General features: G+C 36.7%; 2 protein-coding genes across 2 annotated transcripts in view; both read right to left on the reverse strand.

Annotated features, from left to right (window-relative positions):
- Window positions 1-837: 837 nt before the first annotated feature.
- The window catches only part of IPO11 (importin 11), an 82,544-nt gene continuing 64,562 nt past the window's right edge, over window positions 838-18,819 (reverse strand). Inside the window, exons 30-32 of the mRNA XM_040089751.2 lie at window positions 9,536-9,631; window positions 6,040-6,124; window positions 838-1,153 (exon numbers count right to left, since the gene is read on the reverse strand). Of these exons, the coding sequence (XP_039945685.1) occupies window positions 989-1,153; window positions 6,040-6,124; window positions 9,536-9,631 (346 nt within the window). The 3' untranslated portion in view covers window positions 838-988. The remainder of the gene's footprint in view (window positions 1,154-6,039; window positions 6,125-9,535; window positions 9,632-18,819) is intronic.
- Window positions 14,980-18,117, reverse strand: LRRC70 (leucine rich repeat containing 70). The gene is made up of 2 exons (XM_040089752.2): window positions 17,976-18,117; window positions 14,980-17,463 (listed from the first exon to the last, which is right to left on the reverse strand). The coding sequence occupies exon 2, from the start codon at window positions 17,450-17,452 to the stop codon at window positions 15,527-15,529; it is 1,926 nt and encodes a 641-aa protein (XP_039945686.1). The 5' UTR covers window positions 17,453-17,463; window positions 17,976-18,117; the 3' UTR covers window positions 14,980-15,526.

Genomic DNA, 18,819 nt, shown 5'->3' on the forward strand with positions numbered 1-18,819 from the left:
ATAAAAGACAAAGGCACGTAGAAAGGAGCAGCTTTACCCTGAAGGTAACTAATAAATAATTAAACGTAAGCCCCATATTTGTAAGTAATTGTTTTAACTGTGACCATTTGGATTTAAATGTTTTACGAACAATTCTGAAGTATCCCCATGACAAGTCTTTGATGAAAAAACAAAGAATTGAGATACTGTGCACAGTAATTTTAAGTAGTCCAGGTATGGCCACAAAAGAATTAGAATTAATTACTCATCTACTTCTGGTGAGTTTCTCTCTGTTATGACAGCTAAAAGTGAAATAGAGGGAACTCAAGAAATTAATTTTTTTGGTAACAGAAATAAAGAAAACGTGGTAATAAAAATGAAAACTCACATCTTCAGATAGAAATATACAATGATGCTCTCTAACAATTCAAATACAATTAAAGAGTTACAATCAAAGTTTCTTTTTCTCAAATGGGAATTATCTTTCTCTCACGAAGGAATATTTCTGTTCACAGTCTTACTGCTTTCCTAAATCCTTGTTTGTAAGGTGGAACATACAGTCTAAAAAGAGCAACAGAAAGGGAGAAAGTTACAGATCTACAGTATAAAGGAAGCAGATCCTGATACTGAATTATAGTATTGAATTAAAAGATGCTTCCCATTAATATACATTAGTAAGTTCCTTCAGATTTCTGACTTTATGACATACTTTTGTGAACCAAAAACATGGTCAAGGGTACCAAAAAAATGGTGCCATCCCTCGGGCAGCATATACCATATTAGGAATCATGGAAAGGTTAGCTTAATGACAAAATCTTTAATTAACCCTTCATTATTAAGAAAACCAAAAGAGCATAGTTTAAGAGCAACAGCAGAAACTTATTTTTATTCCTTTGCCACAAGTTGTTTTCACCTTTCATTAGACTCATCCATACAAGACAGAAGGCTAGAGTTCTTTCATATTTTTGAAATAAAAATTTGACATAAAAAAAATCTTTTTTCTGCGTATTTAGAAGCCTTGTAAAAATTCTTGTAGCTGGGCAACTATTTCTGTATCCACGGTTTCCATAAGGGCATGAAAACCTTGTTCTCCCAGTAATTCCTGCTGTGCCTTTAACTTCTCATAGATGAACTGCTGCAGTGACACAGTGTGTACTGGATCTTTCAGTGCAAGCTGTGGAAAACATGTAAAAGAAAAATATATAACAATGCAATAAAAAATACTCTATGACTTACGCATTTGGATTATAACCTCAACTCAAGGAAAAAAATCTGCTTTTATTTTCTTTGTACATACTTGAGAAACAAGAAGAAACATTTGTGCAAAACAAAAATCAAATTAATTATTATTAAGGCAAATATCAGTTTAAAACTATGTGAAACAGTGTCAAATCATGAACCTTACACTTTGCCCTAAGGTTTTAGGCTTCTACAAGATAAAACAATTTCAAAGCTGCTTTATTACTTATTTGTTACTGCTGAATGAGGTTCCTGTAACTCCTAAAATTCACATCAGATCTTACCAAGGACTTGAGTGATGGCATGCACTATGGCCAGTTTCATTTTATTAGGAAGAAATCCAAACACTGAAAAAGTTGAACTTGTTTAGAATACATAATAATCAAAATAAACTGTCCATATGTATAAAGAATAGACACACTTCAGCACTGATAACTGTAAACCTCATAAATCTAGCTGGATTATACAATTTTCTTTTGGGCATGGAAGGACAGGATATTTGTCACTATTTTCCCACATTAGCTGCCCTTTAATGAAAGCAAAAATAGATAAAAGAAGAGGCTACATTGACTGAGGATATATTGCTGATTTTAGTGTCAGCAGACACAAGGGCAGGCTCAGGGCATTGACAGTCATGCCACACTTGCCCCTCAGTCCACCAGGCTGGACGTGAGGGGATGGGAGATGGGGACACCTGGCACTTGCTGCATCATAAGGAAGTAGGATGTTGAAATCAATGGCAATTAATGCAGACCTGTGATCTCTTCATCTTCGTGTCAAACCCAAACGACACTACTGTTTATACTGGAAGGTCAGGAAACTATTTTGCTATTTCAAGGTGAGACTTGATCATTTTATTACCTACTATTACACTCTTTAGAAAGGGGAAGCAATTGCATTAACAGTTGGGTACTTTGTAGGAGGTTTTTTATTTCAGTAAATTAAATTTAAATCTCTAGAATACAGTAGAGTCTTCTAATGGAATTTCTAAACCATAACTACTCTAATCAGTATTTGCCAAAGTTAGTGGCCTTCCTGCCCTGCCATACAAAGGATCTACCAGTTTCTGAATGATTTGCATTTGTTCACCTAAAACTATAATTTGGGACATATAATGCATTTATAGTTAGTTTCTGTAAATTTATAGCTCTGAATAATCATGTATAAAATTACCTTAGGGAATTCTGCACAGTAAAACAGGTATTTAAATAGAAGTGTTCTCATCCCTGTGACCCTGACCACAGCTACTCAACCATACCCTCCACAACTGGGACAGGGGAGAGAAAATACAATGAAAGGCTTATGGGCTGAGGTAAGAACAGGGAGAGATCACTCACCAGTTTCTCACATGATCAAAACAGATTTGACTCAGAGAAATTATTCTACCACCAAACAGATCAGAGCAGGGTAATGAGAAATGAAACAATCTTAAAATACCTTCCTCCCACCCCTTCCTTATTCCTGGGCTCAGCTTTAACCCTAAATTCTCTACCTCCTGGAGCAGCTTGAGAGACAGGGGAATGGGGACTGCAGTCAGTTTATCACATGTTGTCTGTGGTGCTCCTTCCTCCTCACACTCTTACCCTGCTCCATCATGGGGCCCCGCCCACAGGAGACAATACTCCATGAACTTCTCCCACATGAGTGCATCCATGAGCTGCAGTCCTTCACTAACTCTTCCAGTGTGGATCTCTTTTTTCCATATGGTGCAGTCCTTCAGGAACAAGCTGCTACAGCATGGGCTCCTGTCTCCATAAGGCTGGCCACAGGTCCTGACAGGAACCTGCTCCAGTGTGGGCTTCCCACAGGGTCAGACTCCTTTGGGCTTCCACCTACTCCACCATGGGCTGCAGGTGGATCTCTGCATCCCCAGGGACCTCCACGGGCTTCAGGGGCACAGCTGCCCCACTATGGTCCGCACCACGGGCTGCAGGGGAACCTCAGCTCTGACACCTGAAGCACCTTCTCCCCTTCCTTTCTCACTGACCTTGATGTCTGCGGATTTATTTCTCTGACATACCTCACTGCTCCCTGGCTGCCTCACCATTCAAAGCAGTAGCACTCGAAGCCATTAGAGACTTCTGCAGTATGATTAATGCTTGCTTCTAGAAGCATCATCTACCATCTGTAAGTCAAATGCGACTTAAGATTCTTCAGACTTAATTAAGGAGTTAATACACTAACTTGTTTTCATTCACATCAAAAGTATTTCAAGTAAATGAAGGAGTTTTCTGCAACAAGAAGTCGATTTTTTTTGCTCTACTTTTTTGGAACTTGTATTCAGAACTAACAAAACAAATAAAATAGTTTGATATAATGAGTTTGTCAACAATGTTCAACAGACAGCTGCAGCCTTCACTGACTAAGCAAACAAAATCTTATGTCTGGAAGAACAGTAAGCACAGTTGGTAAAGGAATATATATAAAGTATGTATGCTGAGTTCCTAGGTGTGTAGCCACAGCTGTTTTATTGAAATGTGCCTGATTCTGATAAGGCAAGACAAATCTGTTTTCCAGTTAAAAAAAACCCACTAGTAAATTCCAACAGCTTCTTAGTCAAAACAGCTACAGAGAGGAAACAAAAATTTGGCCAGTAACTACACATGATTGAAATGTGATTTATGCTGCTCAGTGAAAACCTGGATATGACTAGTTTTTCAATCTCCTTACTTTACAAATTATCTTGGAACTGAATACAGGTGCCCACCTTGGGGCTGGAGTGAAGAAGCTAATCTTCCACAGCACTGGCTGTAAATACTGGCTTGAAGTAGACAAACAGTTAGAGGTTTTGCTGATTCCCTTTAGGTTGTTCTCGATTTTCTTATCACATTATATATTTACTCCCCCTCTTACGTTACGAGTGGTATCACCTACTATAGTTTTCTAAGTTTCATGTGAGTGTGTGCACTGGTGCTCCTACAGAGAGGAAGAAACTCCATCACACATAGGTGGGAATGGACCCAGGTAATGTTTTGTTTTTAATCCAGTTTCTAAAATAAAAAGCTAGGTGTGCTTTCGAAGCCATGATTAACAATTTTGATTGTTTTCTGACACTTCTGCTACTAGTGACCTACCCAAAGGACCCGTACAGTTTTGAAATAAATAGCCAAATGTCAAGTCTCAATTTCTGCACCATCTGAAAAGCAATATATATGAAGCTATTTCAGCTGAAATAGAGAATTAATTTATAGAAAACATTCATAACAACTACAGTTCACTTGCTTTTGCGACGCAAGACATTACATTAAAAAGGGTAAGAATACAGTGTAAACTAAAGTTAGCTGAATAAATGACAGCGTAGAAGGTTTAAATCAGAAATATATCAGGAAAAATTAACTAAATATAACAATGAGAACACTAAAGTAGACAGCTATTCTTAAAAAGAAGGCTTGAAAGGAGAAAAAACAAATGATTTCCATAATGCTTAGGAATCTATAAAACACAGCAACCATGGAAATAGTTAAATTTAGACTAGGAGATTCAAAACAAAAATGAAGCTTTGATGTTCACATATGGTAATTTATTCTCTGTAAACTTTCCAAGAAAATAAAGCCTGAAAATTAGTTTAAGCTTAATGTTAAAGAGCAGATGATGAACAAATCTCAAGCAATCCCTTAGAGAAAAAAGGGAAGTGATATGCAAAGGAAGATATACATAAGGGAAGATACATGCAAGGGAATTAAAGCAAGACCTTTGATGTGGTGTTATTAGTTTGGTGAAGCTCCTCCTTATCAAAACACATTTATCTTTACTCAAATGACCATTGGTATGTGACCCCAGAACAGTTCCCTCACTTATACCTGTGTTCATCAGCAACATATTGGTGTGCTGCATCATTTAATGATATAGGATAATTCAATCTGCCCTGCTTTTCATTTTGTCTGACATATCCACACTGTATGTAGTCCGTTACAAATCTAACAAGTCTAAATTCCTCAACATATATCCAAACTATTTAAGTTAACCTGCAACAGAAAAATTAAAGCCTGACACAAAGTAGTCTGAGTATACTCAAAACGAAGAACATAAAAGCATTGTAGATTTAAATTTACTTTGCCTTTTAAATCTGATTAACAAGCAAAACATATCTCTCTCCCTGCTGACATACAGACATATCAATCCCTGTTGATGATATATACGTATGTACCTATATTGAGAGATTATACAAAACAACTATGAATCAATACTATCACTCCTCAACAAACAGCTAGAAATCAAGCCCACAAGCAAGAAGGAAATTTAACAGAGTCTAGAGATGCTTTTAAGAGTAACAATTATAGAATTGTGTAATACATTTTTAAGGAAAATTGTATTTCAGCATTTTGTTTAAATCGGAAATTGCAAGACAATAGGAATTTCTCTCCAGGCATTTCTAATCACAGAAGAATATGGAAAGGGTTTTGCCTTTTTTTTTTTTTTTTTTTTAAAGACATATATTATATTGCTTTTATAAATATATTCCTATATATTTATTAGTATTTAAAAGAAAAATTAAACAAGTGTACACTGGCTTCTTTTTAAGAGTTCTTTACACTAGAAAAAAATTCTATGCAGGCAAATCCATTCTTTTAAATATGAGAAATTTGGCCTGCCGTGATATTTCAATAAAGTTCAGCTGTCTGCTTTTCTTCAGTAAATTCCTTCTATATTGTGTTAGTATTGTAATGCCCAGATATTGTGAAGAGATGATGTTTATTTTGATAACAGTTACCAAGATGCAAAAGGCAAGCAGAAGCGTCAACCAAACCTAAAAGGAATTTAGTGTGACAGAAGTGAAACACATAATCAGGTCTATGACTGAATAACAGATCGAAAACTTACAATTTTTTTCCTTTTGTCTTGTTCTGTGGGAGGTTCCTCATCTTCTGTAGCCTTGGGCTCTTCAAAATGAGACATTAACATGCAGCTAAAAATGGGAATAAGAACAGTTTTAACATACATTATCATCAAAAATTATTTTAAAGCACTTTTGAAAACACAGAACAGATATGGAATTTGCTGAAAGTCAGGCAATCTGATCACAAGTAATTTTTTTTTTCTGAGAACAGTGAATGTAATGAAGCCTGAATACATGTTCTCTGTCACCTCTACACATGTAACAATCTCAGTTTCCTCCATATTTTAGCTCAGGTTGTGGGTTAAAATGCATTTGCGCATATAGAAAACAGACTACTTGGCTTAAAAAAAAAAAAATAGAAAATCCTACTGTTCCTTACAAAAATTTTCCACTCTTTTCAAGGAAGCACAATACAAGCACTATGTATTAAGTCAAAGTGGCACATATACAAAGAGCGCAAAGATGTCTCATGGCATTAATGTTTTTCTGTGAGATCTTTGACAAAAGGACCTGAAAATTAAAAAGGGCAGTGCTAATGTTCTACAATAAAATCTGCAAGATACTGAACAAAGGCTTTAAACTCATTTTTTGTTTTGCTGAAACTCACAACTGGCACGTACCCATGCGTGCAAGTATCAGCCAGACTGTACCTTTTAAAGTAAGTATAAAACCAGAAAATATGAAGGAAAAAAAAAACAGTTTACAAGTCAGAGGTTTTCCTGTCTGCTGAAATGGTTTGAATTGACTTTATAAAAACATTGATGAAAGCTATCCTATAGAAAACATGTCTTTCATTCACTTTACATGCTTTGTGCTGAAACAATAGACAAATATTCCACCACTTTATCAAATATTTTCCTGGAATTTCTGCCTTAAAAACCAAAAGTATATTAAAAACACTCAGGTGATGACAACTTGCCGCCACGTATCAGGTATGATTTAAGACATGAAGGACATGTAACTCGCACATTACTAAGCACAAAGACAGATACAGATTATTGTTCATTTTCAGTCCTGCACTACTGGGCATTTTTAATTGCTGCATTCCACTAGCATGTGAAGTGCTCCATCAACTAAGATGAATAACCTATTTTAATGTTACTAAAATGAAAATAAAGGTTGTGATTTTATGTGTTCATATATGATCTTATATGAAAATGTCCAGACTTATTCTGTTTACATATTTAGTTTTCTATTAGCATGTGTTTAGACCTGTATGAAACACTTGCTAAACAGCATGGCAAGCAGGGTCAGATACTAACACAGAAGCCATTTTTAATAAAGGGATTAGTTATTTCAAAATAATACAGCAAAAATTGCACATCTCATCTGCTCACAAATGGCTGCTTGCATCTCAAGTTTATTAAAGGAAAAGGAGACAAAAATGTCAATTGTCAAAACATACAAGATTGAATTAACTTTTTCAGACCTTCATAAATTTTAAGTACCACAAAATTCTAAACACAAGGAGAGGAGACAATAAAAGAAGAGATGGTGATAAAACTGGGAAAAAATCTGAATATTGGTGAAACAAGTCTAGAGTAATGGAGTGCTCCCCTTTCCAGAAAATCTGAGGTTTGTAAAGCTCTCTCATAATTATCAATGTGAAATATGAACTCTAGGAAACCTGGCTGAGTGTAATCCCTTTGCATTGTAAGACAGCATAAACATTTCCACAACCTGAATAAAAGCCATTACAAATCTAAAAAACAACAAGGCTTTTACTGCTTTCAAAATCTCACTGCACTAACTACAACAGTTTCTTTAAAATCCCAGTTTAAATGCATTCATTTAAAGTGATTAAGCCACTTAAGCCATGGGCATTGTTTAACATTCACAATTTTCCCTGTACATGTTTACCCTCTCTTCATCCTTCAGTGGCTGAAGTTCTACAGTCTTTCAGCCTTGATTTTCCTGTGTTAAACACACACATAATTTTATTTCCTGCACTACAATAATTAGCTAATATGATAATCAGTGGACTGCACATTATCTTTTGTCTGAACCAGCTCAAGCTTAAGCCATTCTTCTTCAGTCTGGAGAGCCAAAACAATGCAAACAATTTCAGATGACTGCTCCCATTTTAGTTCCAGATGATGTCAAAATATATTATGCAAATGTCAAAATCTTTCAAACAACTCTTTCAGAACCTGCCAACATAAATATGCCCTTGGTTCAGTTTAGCTACATTTTATGAAGTAAAAGCAATGCCCCAGGTTTGGAAAAGTAGTGACAAGTTCTACAGTCTTTCAGGCTTAAAATATGAAATGAACTAGGATAAAGTTTATTTATTTCTCAGTAAGAACTGTTTTCAGGAAGTGCTGGCAAAGCAAAGCATTTAGAAATTGAAGGGCTCTGCAACGTTGTCTCCAACAGTAAACAAAACACAGTGCCACACATTGTACATATTCCCAGACTTTGGAGCTACATCTTTTTTACTGAGAGTTTGGTGGAAGGTATTTTGGCAAACAATTCTTAGGCATAGTTCAGGCTCAGTGTGAGTGAGGACTGTTCTCAACATACAGTTGTGTGCCAACCACCTGTTTTAAGTGGAGAGGAACTTACTAGATTGCATTCTGGCTGTTCTGTGCTGCCTAGTTTCAGCGGCAGCAAACATCCCCTTAAGCAGTTAATTAATTAGCTCAGATACAGTCTGTTCCACCACCATGTAGTGAAATAAATAAATTCTGTTATTAGCACGTAGTGTTTGTAAGAATATCCTGCAGAGCACCTGTTTTTAACATCTTACAACTCTCCATTCTGAAAGTAAGCAATCGTTACAGAGATAAAAATGACACTAAGATATCTGTCCAAAAAATTTCTTACTATTCATTATGCTGTTTTTCCCCCCCCCCAACTTTCATGGACTACAACCATTAATCAGGGAGCTATCAGGAGATGAATGAGTGTGGTGCTGGGTGGCAGCACACTCCAGACACCTCCAACATTCCTGTCACAAGCAAGCTCTTGCTCCCAGCTCTGGAAGCTGTCTTTTGAGATATATCCTTTAGCAGAACATGTGGTACATGGAACAACTGGAGAACTGTCCTTTTGGGATATGCTTTCAAGTTCTCCAGGCTGTGAAATACTGCACACTAGGTAAACTCACATGAGGTTCATGTCATACTCAAAGAAACTGAGTTACTTCTGAGTTAGAGTGGTACTTAGCACACAAGCTTCTTGTATTAAAACTTTAGATATGACAGTCAAGTAAACAAAAAAGCAATGTTTTAAGACATCATTTAGTAGATAACTTGATGAACAATGTAAAATTATACTGTCATTTGAAGCCCTCCTTCTCCACTGCAATCATTTTCTTTTAAGACCAGAAGCTTCCTGTCTTCCTAAAACACTCACTCTTGAGAAAACAGAACTGTAACAAGCATGTCTTCATTGCCTACAGAATTTTCAAATGAAAACACTTCATATAAAACAGTACTGCTACTGTTAAACCCAGTTTAAATTAGATTTTCTGCTTACTCTTTGTATGTTCCCGTTTCAGAATCTTCAGTCATAACATCGTGCAGTCCTTCCACTGAAACATTGATGATACCACAAAATTTATCTTGGATAACACTGTAAAAGAACAAAATTTATTTTGGATAACACTGGAAAAGAACAGGAAAGTGACTTAGCTAAAGGAACTGCACAGGAAATTTGTTCAGTTGTAGAGTACACTTACTGTGAGATATTTTCCTTGCTTACTGCTTAGCTGAGCATGCAATCAAGCATCTAATTCAACATACAAGCAACATTATTTTTTAATATTATAAAACTTAATGTGCCACTGAAAACCTAGAAGTAATTGCAAATGGAATAGAAGAAAATACACATTAGCACAGTAGTCAAGAACTGAGTGGGAATGGCATGCTCCTGCCAGCCAGGAAGAAAGTAGTGGATTCTATTCCCCGTACATTTTCACCTTTTGATTGTAGCTGATCATTGTTTTAACACAGACATATCTATTTCCTGATATTCTTTCATTTCCTTTTCTTATTTGGGATGAAAACTGAAGACATGGATGAACTGTAGCTCCTTATACAATAGCAACTTCTTTTGTAAAACTTCTTTTCAGACACACAACAAAATTTTATACATATGACAAACAGTTAAATAGCAATAGATGCCTTGGAAAAAATGCTATCAAGTCAGAATACTAAGCATAGAAAATATTTCTTTTGTATTTGTTTTGATAACATTACAATTTAAGTCAAGATGCTGTTTCAAAGGGATTAGTTTTCGTTCCTTTTTTTCAGTTCAGCTATGGTTGTACGCCAGAATCTGAAGTGTATTTTGTATCATCAGACTTGAAACTCCTGAATTCCACAAAATGAAAACTGACATAACTTTCACTGCCTGATTGCCAGCTATGTATTTTAAAAGACACTTATTCCTTTGCCAAAAGGCTTTCCCATCACATTCAGAACAGCAAAGCATTACATGTTGTGAGACTGAATCTCTGTGAGGCTCTGCAGAGAGCAAGCAAACAACCTACTGACCTCACAGCATAGCTGAGAGAGTGAACAGGGCCTCAGCACTTGCACAATGAGCCCTCTGAGACAGAGCAGGTTTCTTCACCAAGTCAGAGGTCCTGCCTAGCACACCTCCATTAAGACTCATTTGCCTCACCCTTGTTTTTGAAACACAACTCTAGGAAAAATGCCATTAACACGGTTAATATTTTCCAACAAGCTGCCCTCAGATTCATGTCAACAGTAGACATGGGGCATTCAGTGGAGAACAAATGTCAACATTTTGAGCCCTGGAGGAAGTAAACTATGCCCTGTTCATACACACAAATTAATAATACAGGATACTGTCCAATGGCTGTGTTATTCCTTCCTTCCAAGTTGCACTAATCCCAGAATGGTTTAGGTTGGAAGGGATCTCAAACGTCACTTAGTTCTGAAACTCCTGCCATAGGCAGGTCACCCTTCCAATGGACCAGGCTGCTCAAAGCCCCATCCAGCCTGGCCCTGAACACTTCCAGGGATGGAGGTCTTCTGGGCAACCCAGTGCCTCACCACCCTCACAGTAAAGAATTTCTTCCTGACATCTAATCACAACCTGCTCTCAGTTTTAAGCCACCTTGTCCTATCCTGACAGTTTCTGATGAACAGTCCCACTCTGGCTTCCCTGCAGGCCCTTTCAGATACTGGAAAGTTGCAATCAGGTCTCCACAAAACATTCTCTTCTCCAGGCTAAACAGCCACAACTTTCTCAGCCCATCTTCATAGTGGAGGTGCTCCACTCCTCTTATCAACCTTGTGGCCCCTGGACTTCCTCCAGAAGTATCAGGTCCTTCGTATATTGAGGGCCTCAGAGCTGGATGCAGCAGTCCAGCTGCAGTCAGCACAGAGAGGCAAAAACGTTGTTCCTGATAGTTACTGCAAAAGCACACAGGGAAATCATTAATTTCTTGGAAAGGATAGTCTTACTTTATGACATAAATGAGAAATAGTATTTCACTTCTTTCTTTAGTCAAAGATTCATGAGAGTTTTTGGGTTTTTTTTTTTAAGGAAAACAAAAAAAGTAAACACCTTTCAAAATGCAATTTGCCTGCCGCTTACAGTAATACCTTTTCTTTTTTCCCCTTTCTTTTTTTTTTTCCCTTTTAAATGGGACATACAATTTCTGTCTACCAAAGACCCACTAAAATTTTACCAAGTATGGAGTCATTAAACAGCGCAATTCTTTCTAGAACACAAGACACATGCTGGTGAAAAATAAAGATACTACAGACTCATGCTTTAAAAAAAGAAACCTCAAAGTGGTGGCAATATAAAATGCATCAGGCCTTATTTTCATAGATGAGAAGGCAAGCATGCCACTTAATGTAATATCTTTTCAAAGATACTAAAATTAGCTTGCTTATTTCAAGAAATTATTAGAGAAGGCATATGAGCGGATTCAGAGACAAATGCTGTATTCAGATGAGTTTTCAAAGCAGAACAGTTAATACATGGTACGCAGCAAAAGCAAAAGATGCACAACTAGGACCTAAAACACTCCATCACCCAGCTTCAAAGGCATAATGACTACGTTTTTTTTATTACAGAAATGATATTTTATGCTGCCTGTTAATAAAGTTCACCTTACCAATAAAGAAAACAAAATTTAGCATTCAAGGCAGCTTCCATATGAATAATCTCAAAACTTCTATTTAAAAGTTTGCCTAAGTTTTTAGATAAAAGAATAAAAGCTTTGCAAAGGACAAAAACCACATCTTTTTTGAAAATAAAAAGGTGGGTTTTCTTTTTCATTCTATCTATAATTTCTACTGCACAAATCTATGGATACAAGTTATTATCCTGAGGTTTTATGTGAAAATTCACAGCTTTTACTTCAATTATATAGCCAACTACTGTCAACAAACCTCTGTCATCATGTTAAAACATGCCTTGACATATTTTCAGTGGTGCTTAAATAAAATGGACCCCATCTCTACTTTGCAAATCTCTCAGAGTGGGAGGAAAAAAATCTATATGAGAAAAAATACTTTTTCAGAGATTAAAAGAAAAACATTTTTTACTTTTCTACATTCAACAGGATAAAGCAATGAACACCAAGAAGAGCTTGTTTTCATACACTTACTATTGTACATATTGAGAAAGCTTAATTAGCTCTTTCTTCTTATCTCATTAGCCAAGGAAAGAGGTGGAATGGGACAAATAGAGGTTACTTTGCACATACTGTAAGTGACGTAAATGATTATTACACACACACCCCCTCCCCTTGGGAGCAGCACAGTTGTAGCAAGCTCCTAAAGCACTGAAGTAGCGGCTAAGACTATCCAGAGGAGTCCCATGACTGATCATAAACCTGATCTTCAGAAAGCACCACTTTGCTTCATGAGGGCAGACTCAACTAAGGCTTCTAATGTTATTTCCTAATGATTTTAATAGACATGAACCATACACGTACATTAAAGGGTTGGTTACCTGGTGTGAACATTTAAGTACAAATACTGACTACTGAAGAAAGGCACTTCCCCCACAACTGGATAATAAATCTCTCAGTGCCCTGTATGTCTAATCCCTGTGTTGGCAAGCTGGATATTAGAGGATGTCTGCACTCCAAAGGATACCTTTCAACTGCTCTCTCTGCTGCACAAACAGCTGCAACACTAGGTTTCCTTTCATGTTCCACCACTACAGATGGTGAGGCTCATACCTGGCAAACAACTCCCACAGCAGCTTGTCAGTGATAAAGATACAGAGAGAATCTCTCATGCCTTTCTGTATAGAGCAGCTGTGGAAACCAGAGCCTAAAATAACAGAGCTGCTCCCTGCCTGACTTCTTTGAGAACTGAGAGTTAGGTTCATTCCGTTTTTAACCTCTGTGCACTACCAAAACTCCTCTGTAACAGAGGTGTAGCAGCATTTCTAGCAGAAAACAAAAAAAAAATATTTAGTTTCTACTGCATTTATAAGTCATTATTTCTGAAGGTGTCCATGTAAAATTAAAAAATTAGAAATACAGCACATAAAATTGCTGAACTTACTACAGTGCAATCACTGATTGTGCAGTTGCTACTAAGTGAAAACACAATATTTATCACAAGGCACTATGTAGGAGAGATAGAAAGTAACAAAAATGGGTTAAAGAGGAAGAGACTGCAGTGAATTAGCCTCTGGAAAAAAGTGCATCAATTACAGTCAGTGTTCTCCCTTCTTAAAAGCATTTGCCCATTATATTTAACATCTGATCTTAAGATAGAAAAATATTTTAAAAAATAGTTTCTACTCAAACAATAGTAAACACTAAGTTTTTGTCCAAGAAGCTGAATTGTGTGTTCCCTAGAACTATCTGTTCTATGATACAGTAAATTACAGTCAAACACAGCATTATTTCATTACACTAATAACAACAATAAAGTCACACTTGCACATTCACACCCACTCAGCGCAGTCAAGATTTATCTATGTCCTGGTAGCAGATAATGGATTCTTTCCTTCTGGAAAAGAACTGCAGATGGACAAACAGGATGACCGGGAACTGCACAGGTCGGATATGCATGGGATTTACACCAGCAGGAAAGAGAGGGGATAGAACAAGAACACTGAGAGCAGCTCTGGCTCAGCTGGAAACTGACACAGGCTGGAGCCTGGAACAGCAACCTACTTCTACACAATTTAAATCAACACCATGGAGGAAAGTGTATCAAAGCATTGTTCCCCACTTTTCCTTGAGGAAAATAGTCTAACTAAAACCTGTGTAACTTATAAACAACACAGCAGAAATCCCTAGGGCACAGGCCTGTAGAAGACAAACAGTATCTACAAGACTAAGACTGGTTGAAAATTTTACAATATTGGATGATTTGGAACATAGTGTTATGACTTTCAATTCCTGAATGAAGTTTGAATTATTGAAGTAACAAACAGAAAACCAAACATCATAGAAATTCAGGTTGAAAATAAAGTCACAACATACTAGACATAACCTGACAACAACAGAACACCAACATTTGAAATAGAAATAAAAAGTTAAATGCAAACTATATTGGAATCCCTATTTTGAAGATGAAGCTTTCACTAAGAACGTGTATCTTGACCTGACACCTCCATATTAAACCAAATATGTAAATGTTTTGAGCCATTAATTTAGCATTACGTATTTATGGTGTAGTGTATTTCTTCAATTTGTATCTCTTACCTAGCTAAGAAGTCCCTCAAAATATTACTACATAGATGACATAGGTGATGATCTTTTACTGATAATCATTAACCAGCTCTTACCTTAAAAATAATAAATTTGGTCATTAAACTTTGGTAAATTTCAACAAATTTAGTTTTTCTGAACTCCAATTTGGGGTATTTAATGAAATGATACAGATAACACACTAATAAAAAAAGTCACTTTAATATATTCTTTATACAGACTTTATACACAGCTTTGTATATTACAATGTTATAGACATGAACAGAATTTGTATAGTTTGAAATTTTTCTCTTACTCAAGAGTTTGAACATGCTAGCTGTAAATGCGTTTTGTTCCACTGTGCTTTATTTAATAGAGGAAGAGTAGAAACTCTATTACAAAAAACACATGAAACACCGTTTTCTGATTCCCCAAGATTTCTTGGCATTGTGATTCTACTGGGAGAAGAACTAAGAACTGATGTTTTGCTTGCTCCACAACACCTATGAAATTTCTATAGGAACTTACATCATTAAGAACTGCAAAATAAATTAAAGTGTACTGTGTACTGCATGTATACTTTAGTTTAGGTGAACAATTACTACAAATAGGGACTGAGGTTAATAAACCTATCCACGTTAGACTGAAATGACATAATGAAATAATAAAATTCAAAACATTCAGTAAGCACATGGTGATACAGAACCTAAATTGAGCCAATTCTATTAAGCAGCTGATTTCAGTCGGTGTGGGGTATTTTCACAGAAGTGAGTTCTTGATTTCTTCACCTTTTGTATCACCGTTAACACCAAACCAAATGAGAGAATTTACAATGATGAATGTTCAAACAAGATGACCTGTGCCTGACTTTCTGATGCTGTTCGCTTGAGCAGCCTTATTTGGTCCAGTTCTGAATGTTCCACTGATTTCCGAGTTAGAGACTGCACTGAGTCAGTTATGTTGTATCTGCCAGGCTGATAAAAGCCATAATATTCTATACTCTTTTCCCCTGAGTTTTCCAGCACCTTTAGTTTCTGCCTAAACTGAATAATTTTACAGGTTAAAAACAGGATAACAGCACAAGCCAGAATGAAAAAGGCTAGTAAAATATCAAAAGCTTGATTCAGCTTTTCGACCTGTTGTGTACAAATCAGGGTAGTTTTTAATGACACAGGAGCAGGATCTGTTGTAAACAACCGTCCTTCTTCTACATTTCTATTAGTAGGTGTAGTTTCTCCTAGTATTTGCACTGTTACTGTTGGTGACACTGTAGCTGCCTGTGATGGCATTTCAACAGCATATTCCTCATAAAGCAATGGGGTAGAAGACGTAACTGTAGTTCCTTCCCAGAAAGCAATATACTTAGTTTCTGCAGTGACGGACTGTTCCAATGTGTAGTGTCTGCTCCCTTTATGCCAGGCCATCAGCAGAGTGGTAGCGCTGCGACGCACCCCGAGGGATCCCCAGCTCAGGGCAGAGCCCGGGCTGGCAGCGCGGCCAGTGCAGTTTGAAAACCAAGCCCACTTCACAGAATGCAAAGGTCTACCACGCATACTCTGGGGATTCTGACAGTGGATTTTTGCAGAAACAGAAGATGATGCTAGCCAATTAAGTAACGCAAGCATTTTGCAGCTGCAGTTCCAAGGATTAGAATGTACCTGCAGATGAGTTAAAGATACCAAGGGTTTGAGCACTTCAGGTTGTAACTCTGTGATATTATTAAATGCTAAACTGAGTACTTTAAGTGACTGTCCCATTTTTTCAAAGGTACCGTCGCCAATACTGGCTATTTTATTTCTGTCCAGCTGTAGATACATCAGATTGTTCAATAAAGTAAAAGTGCTGGAATTTATATTTTCTAAATCATTATAACTTAAGATTAGCTGGCTAAGGTTGTTTAATCCAAAAAATCCATTTACAGAAACACATTTTAGCTTGACATTTTTCAAAGACAGATATCTAAGCTTGTTAAGTCCTTTAAATGCAAAAGGCTGAATTGATCCAATGGGATTGTGAGACAAAGAAAGTCTTTCAAGATTTTTGAGCCTTCCAATAGCATTTGATGGCACAAGTGTTAAGTTGTTACCTTCAAGAAACAAATATGCAAGATTTTCAAGATGATGAAATGCTGAATCTGATATCCGTGAAATCTTATTATTTGCCAAGTTTAGTGTTTGGAGACTTATCATTCCCCAGAAAGTCCCACTTCCAAGTACATTGAGACGATTTCTTTGAAGTGTTAAATATCTAACAGAAGGAAGATCGGTAAATAATCCTCTGGGAAGAAAAGCTATTTGATTATTCTGAAGGTATAAACAACGAAGATTGGAAAGGCCTTCAAAGATTCCTGGATCCAGGCGTTTAATATTATTGCTATTTAGATGCAAGTAGCACAGTTTGGGGAGTTCCACAAAAGCTTTTGGGTGTACATACAAAATACTGGAATTATCCATGTAGAGTGCAGCAAGCTTCTGAAGGCCTCTTAGATCATTTGGAGTGACATGGGATATATTATTTCCACTGAGGTAAACAAGAATTGTTGTTTTTGGAAGATTCCAAGGGATGCTCGAAAGCCCTGCATTACGACAGCTAACTTGTCTCCCTGTGCAGAGCTGACAAGCAGATGGACAGCCAAAAACCTCCTTCTGGAGCAGCAACAAAAGAAAACAATTAAATATATACAGGAATGCTCCTGGGCAGGGTGGAGAACTTTGCAGAACACACATATCCCTGTCTTTGGCCTTCTTACTCATCTCTGACTTCACTAGTAGAGATAAAAAGAAGTATATAAATATTATTAATTTCAAGTATATTCATTATATAGATATTAATTATTAGTAATTATTTGAATCTATCTATGAATAGATAGATTCTATCTATGAATGTGAAATCTTAAAATTATTAGCATTGCTCTCAAGATTAGTATTTTTCATATTATTCTTTCATGCTAAACAAGCAGTTTAAAACTCCAACTTACTAATTGGACTACACTGCAAAAATTTTTTCGAAGTAAATATACTGCTAACATAGCCAGAAAAAAATGTAACTGGCTGTAGCATAAAAGCATCTAAGTTGCCAAAATAACAGCTTCTATTAAATTAAAAATACTATCTATTATGTACTTATAGTTAACCATCAGTAAGAAACGTTTCAAAAGCATTCAAGCAGAAATGCCAACTGTAAACAAGTTACGTTTTACTGGCAGCTCACCTACAATTTGAATTTTATTTTTATAAAGCTGAGTTACATTTAAAATAAATGGAAGCATTTACTTACCGCAAATCTGAAGTTCATTATTTCTGTTACTTTGCTGTTTGCAGTCCGCTGGACTATGTTATAAGCTGACCAACCACACTCATCTGTGAAACCTTTGTAAAGGCAGTACTGCTGTGTACTACAACACTCACATTTTTGCCCCAGGGTTAGCAACAGATTGCTCAGGAAACTAAGAAAGAAGTGCCTGAAGTCAGGTTGCCATGGATACAGGAAACCCTGGGACAGGAAGCCATTTTATCTGTGCTTCAGAAGTATTGTTGGAAAGGAAATCTCAATGATTTGTTTCTAGAAAACCAAGAACTATCTTAGTCTGTAACTGCTGGGTTTTGTTGTTTTTTGGAGGGGTTTTTTTGCTTGTTTGTTTGCTTGTTTTTGGTTTTTTTTTTAATCTACTGATGTAACTAAGAGACCTCAAAAGAGTTTTATCTTAGTTAGGTGTAACTTTCAGAATAAAGTACAACTAATTTGTAACAGCACTACTGCATTACCTGTAACTCCCTTATCTTTCAGCCAGAATCTGAAATGCTTTATTAAGTTGGTAGCAACACATAACACTGTTCTCTGTCTACAGCGCCAAAATGCTGCCACATGCTCAAATATTCCAGTGGGCTGGACGAGAGGGAAAAGACACATGCTCTGGAGGGAAGAGCCCAGTGTCTCCTGCCCTCTGGAAAGGCACAACCTGCCTGCAATCCCAGAGAAACCTGTGAAATCTTAGGACATGAGACACACATGATATGGCACCAAGCTGCTATGCACTTGTGATTCTGACCTGACCCAAGCACTTTGCCAAGTCTCACTTCAGGCCACCCTCTAAAAACCAAATTTATCTGCAGAGGGTTAT

Source organism: Hirundo rustica, chromosome Z (assembly GCF_015227805.2).
Source record: "Hirundo rustica isolate bHirRus1 chromosome Z, bHirRus1.pri.v3, whole genome shotgun sequence".
NCBI classification, from domain to species: Eukaryota; Metazoa; Chordata; class Aves; order Passeriformes; family Hirundinidae; genus Hirundo; species Hirundo rustica.

What these genes read in the sequence shown, in the direction of transcription:
- LRRC70 (XM_040089752.2), bottom strand. Translation starts at nt 17,452, where the DNA reads ATGAGTAAGAAGGCCAAAGACAGGGATATGTGTGTTCTGCAAAGTTCT.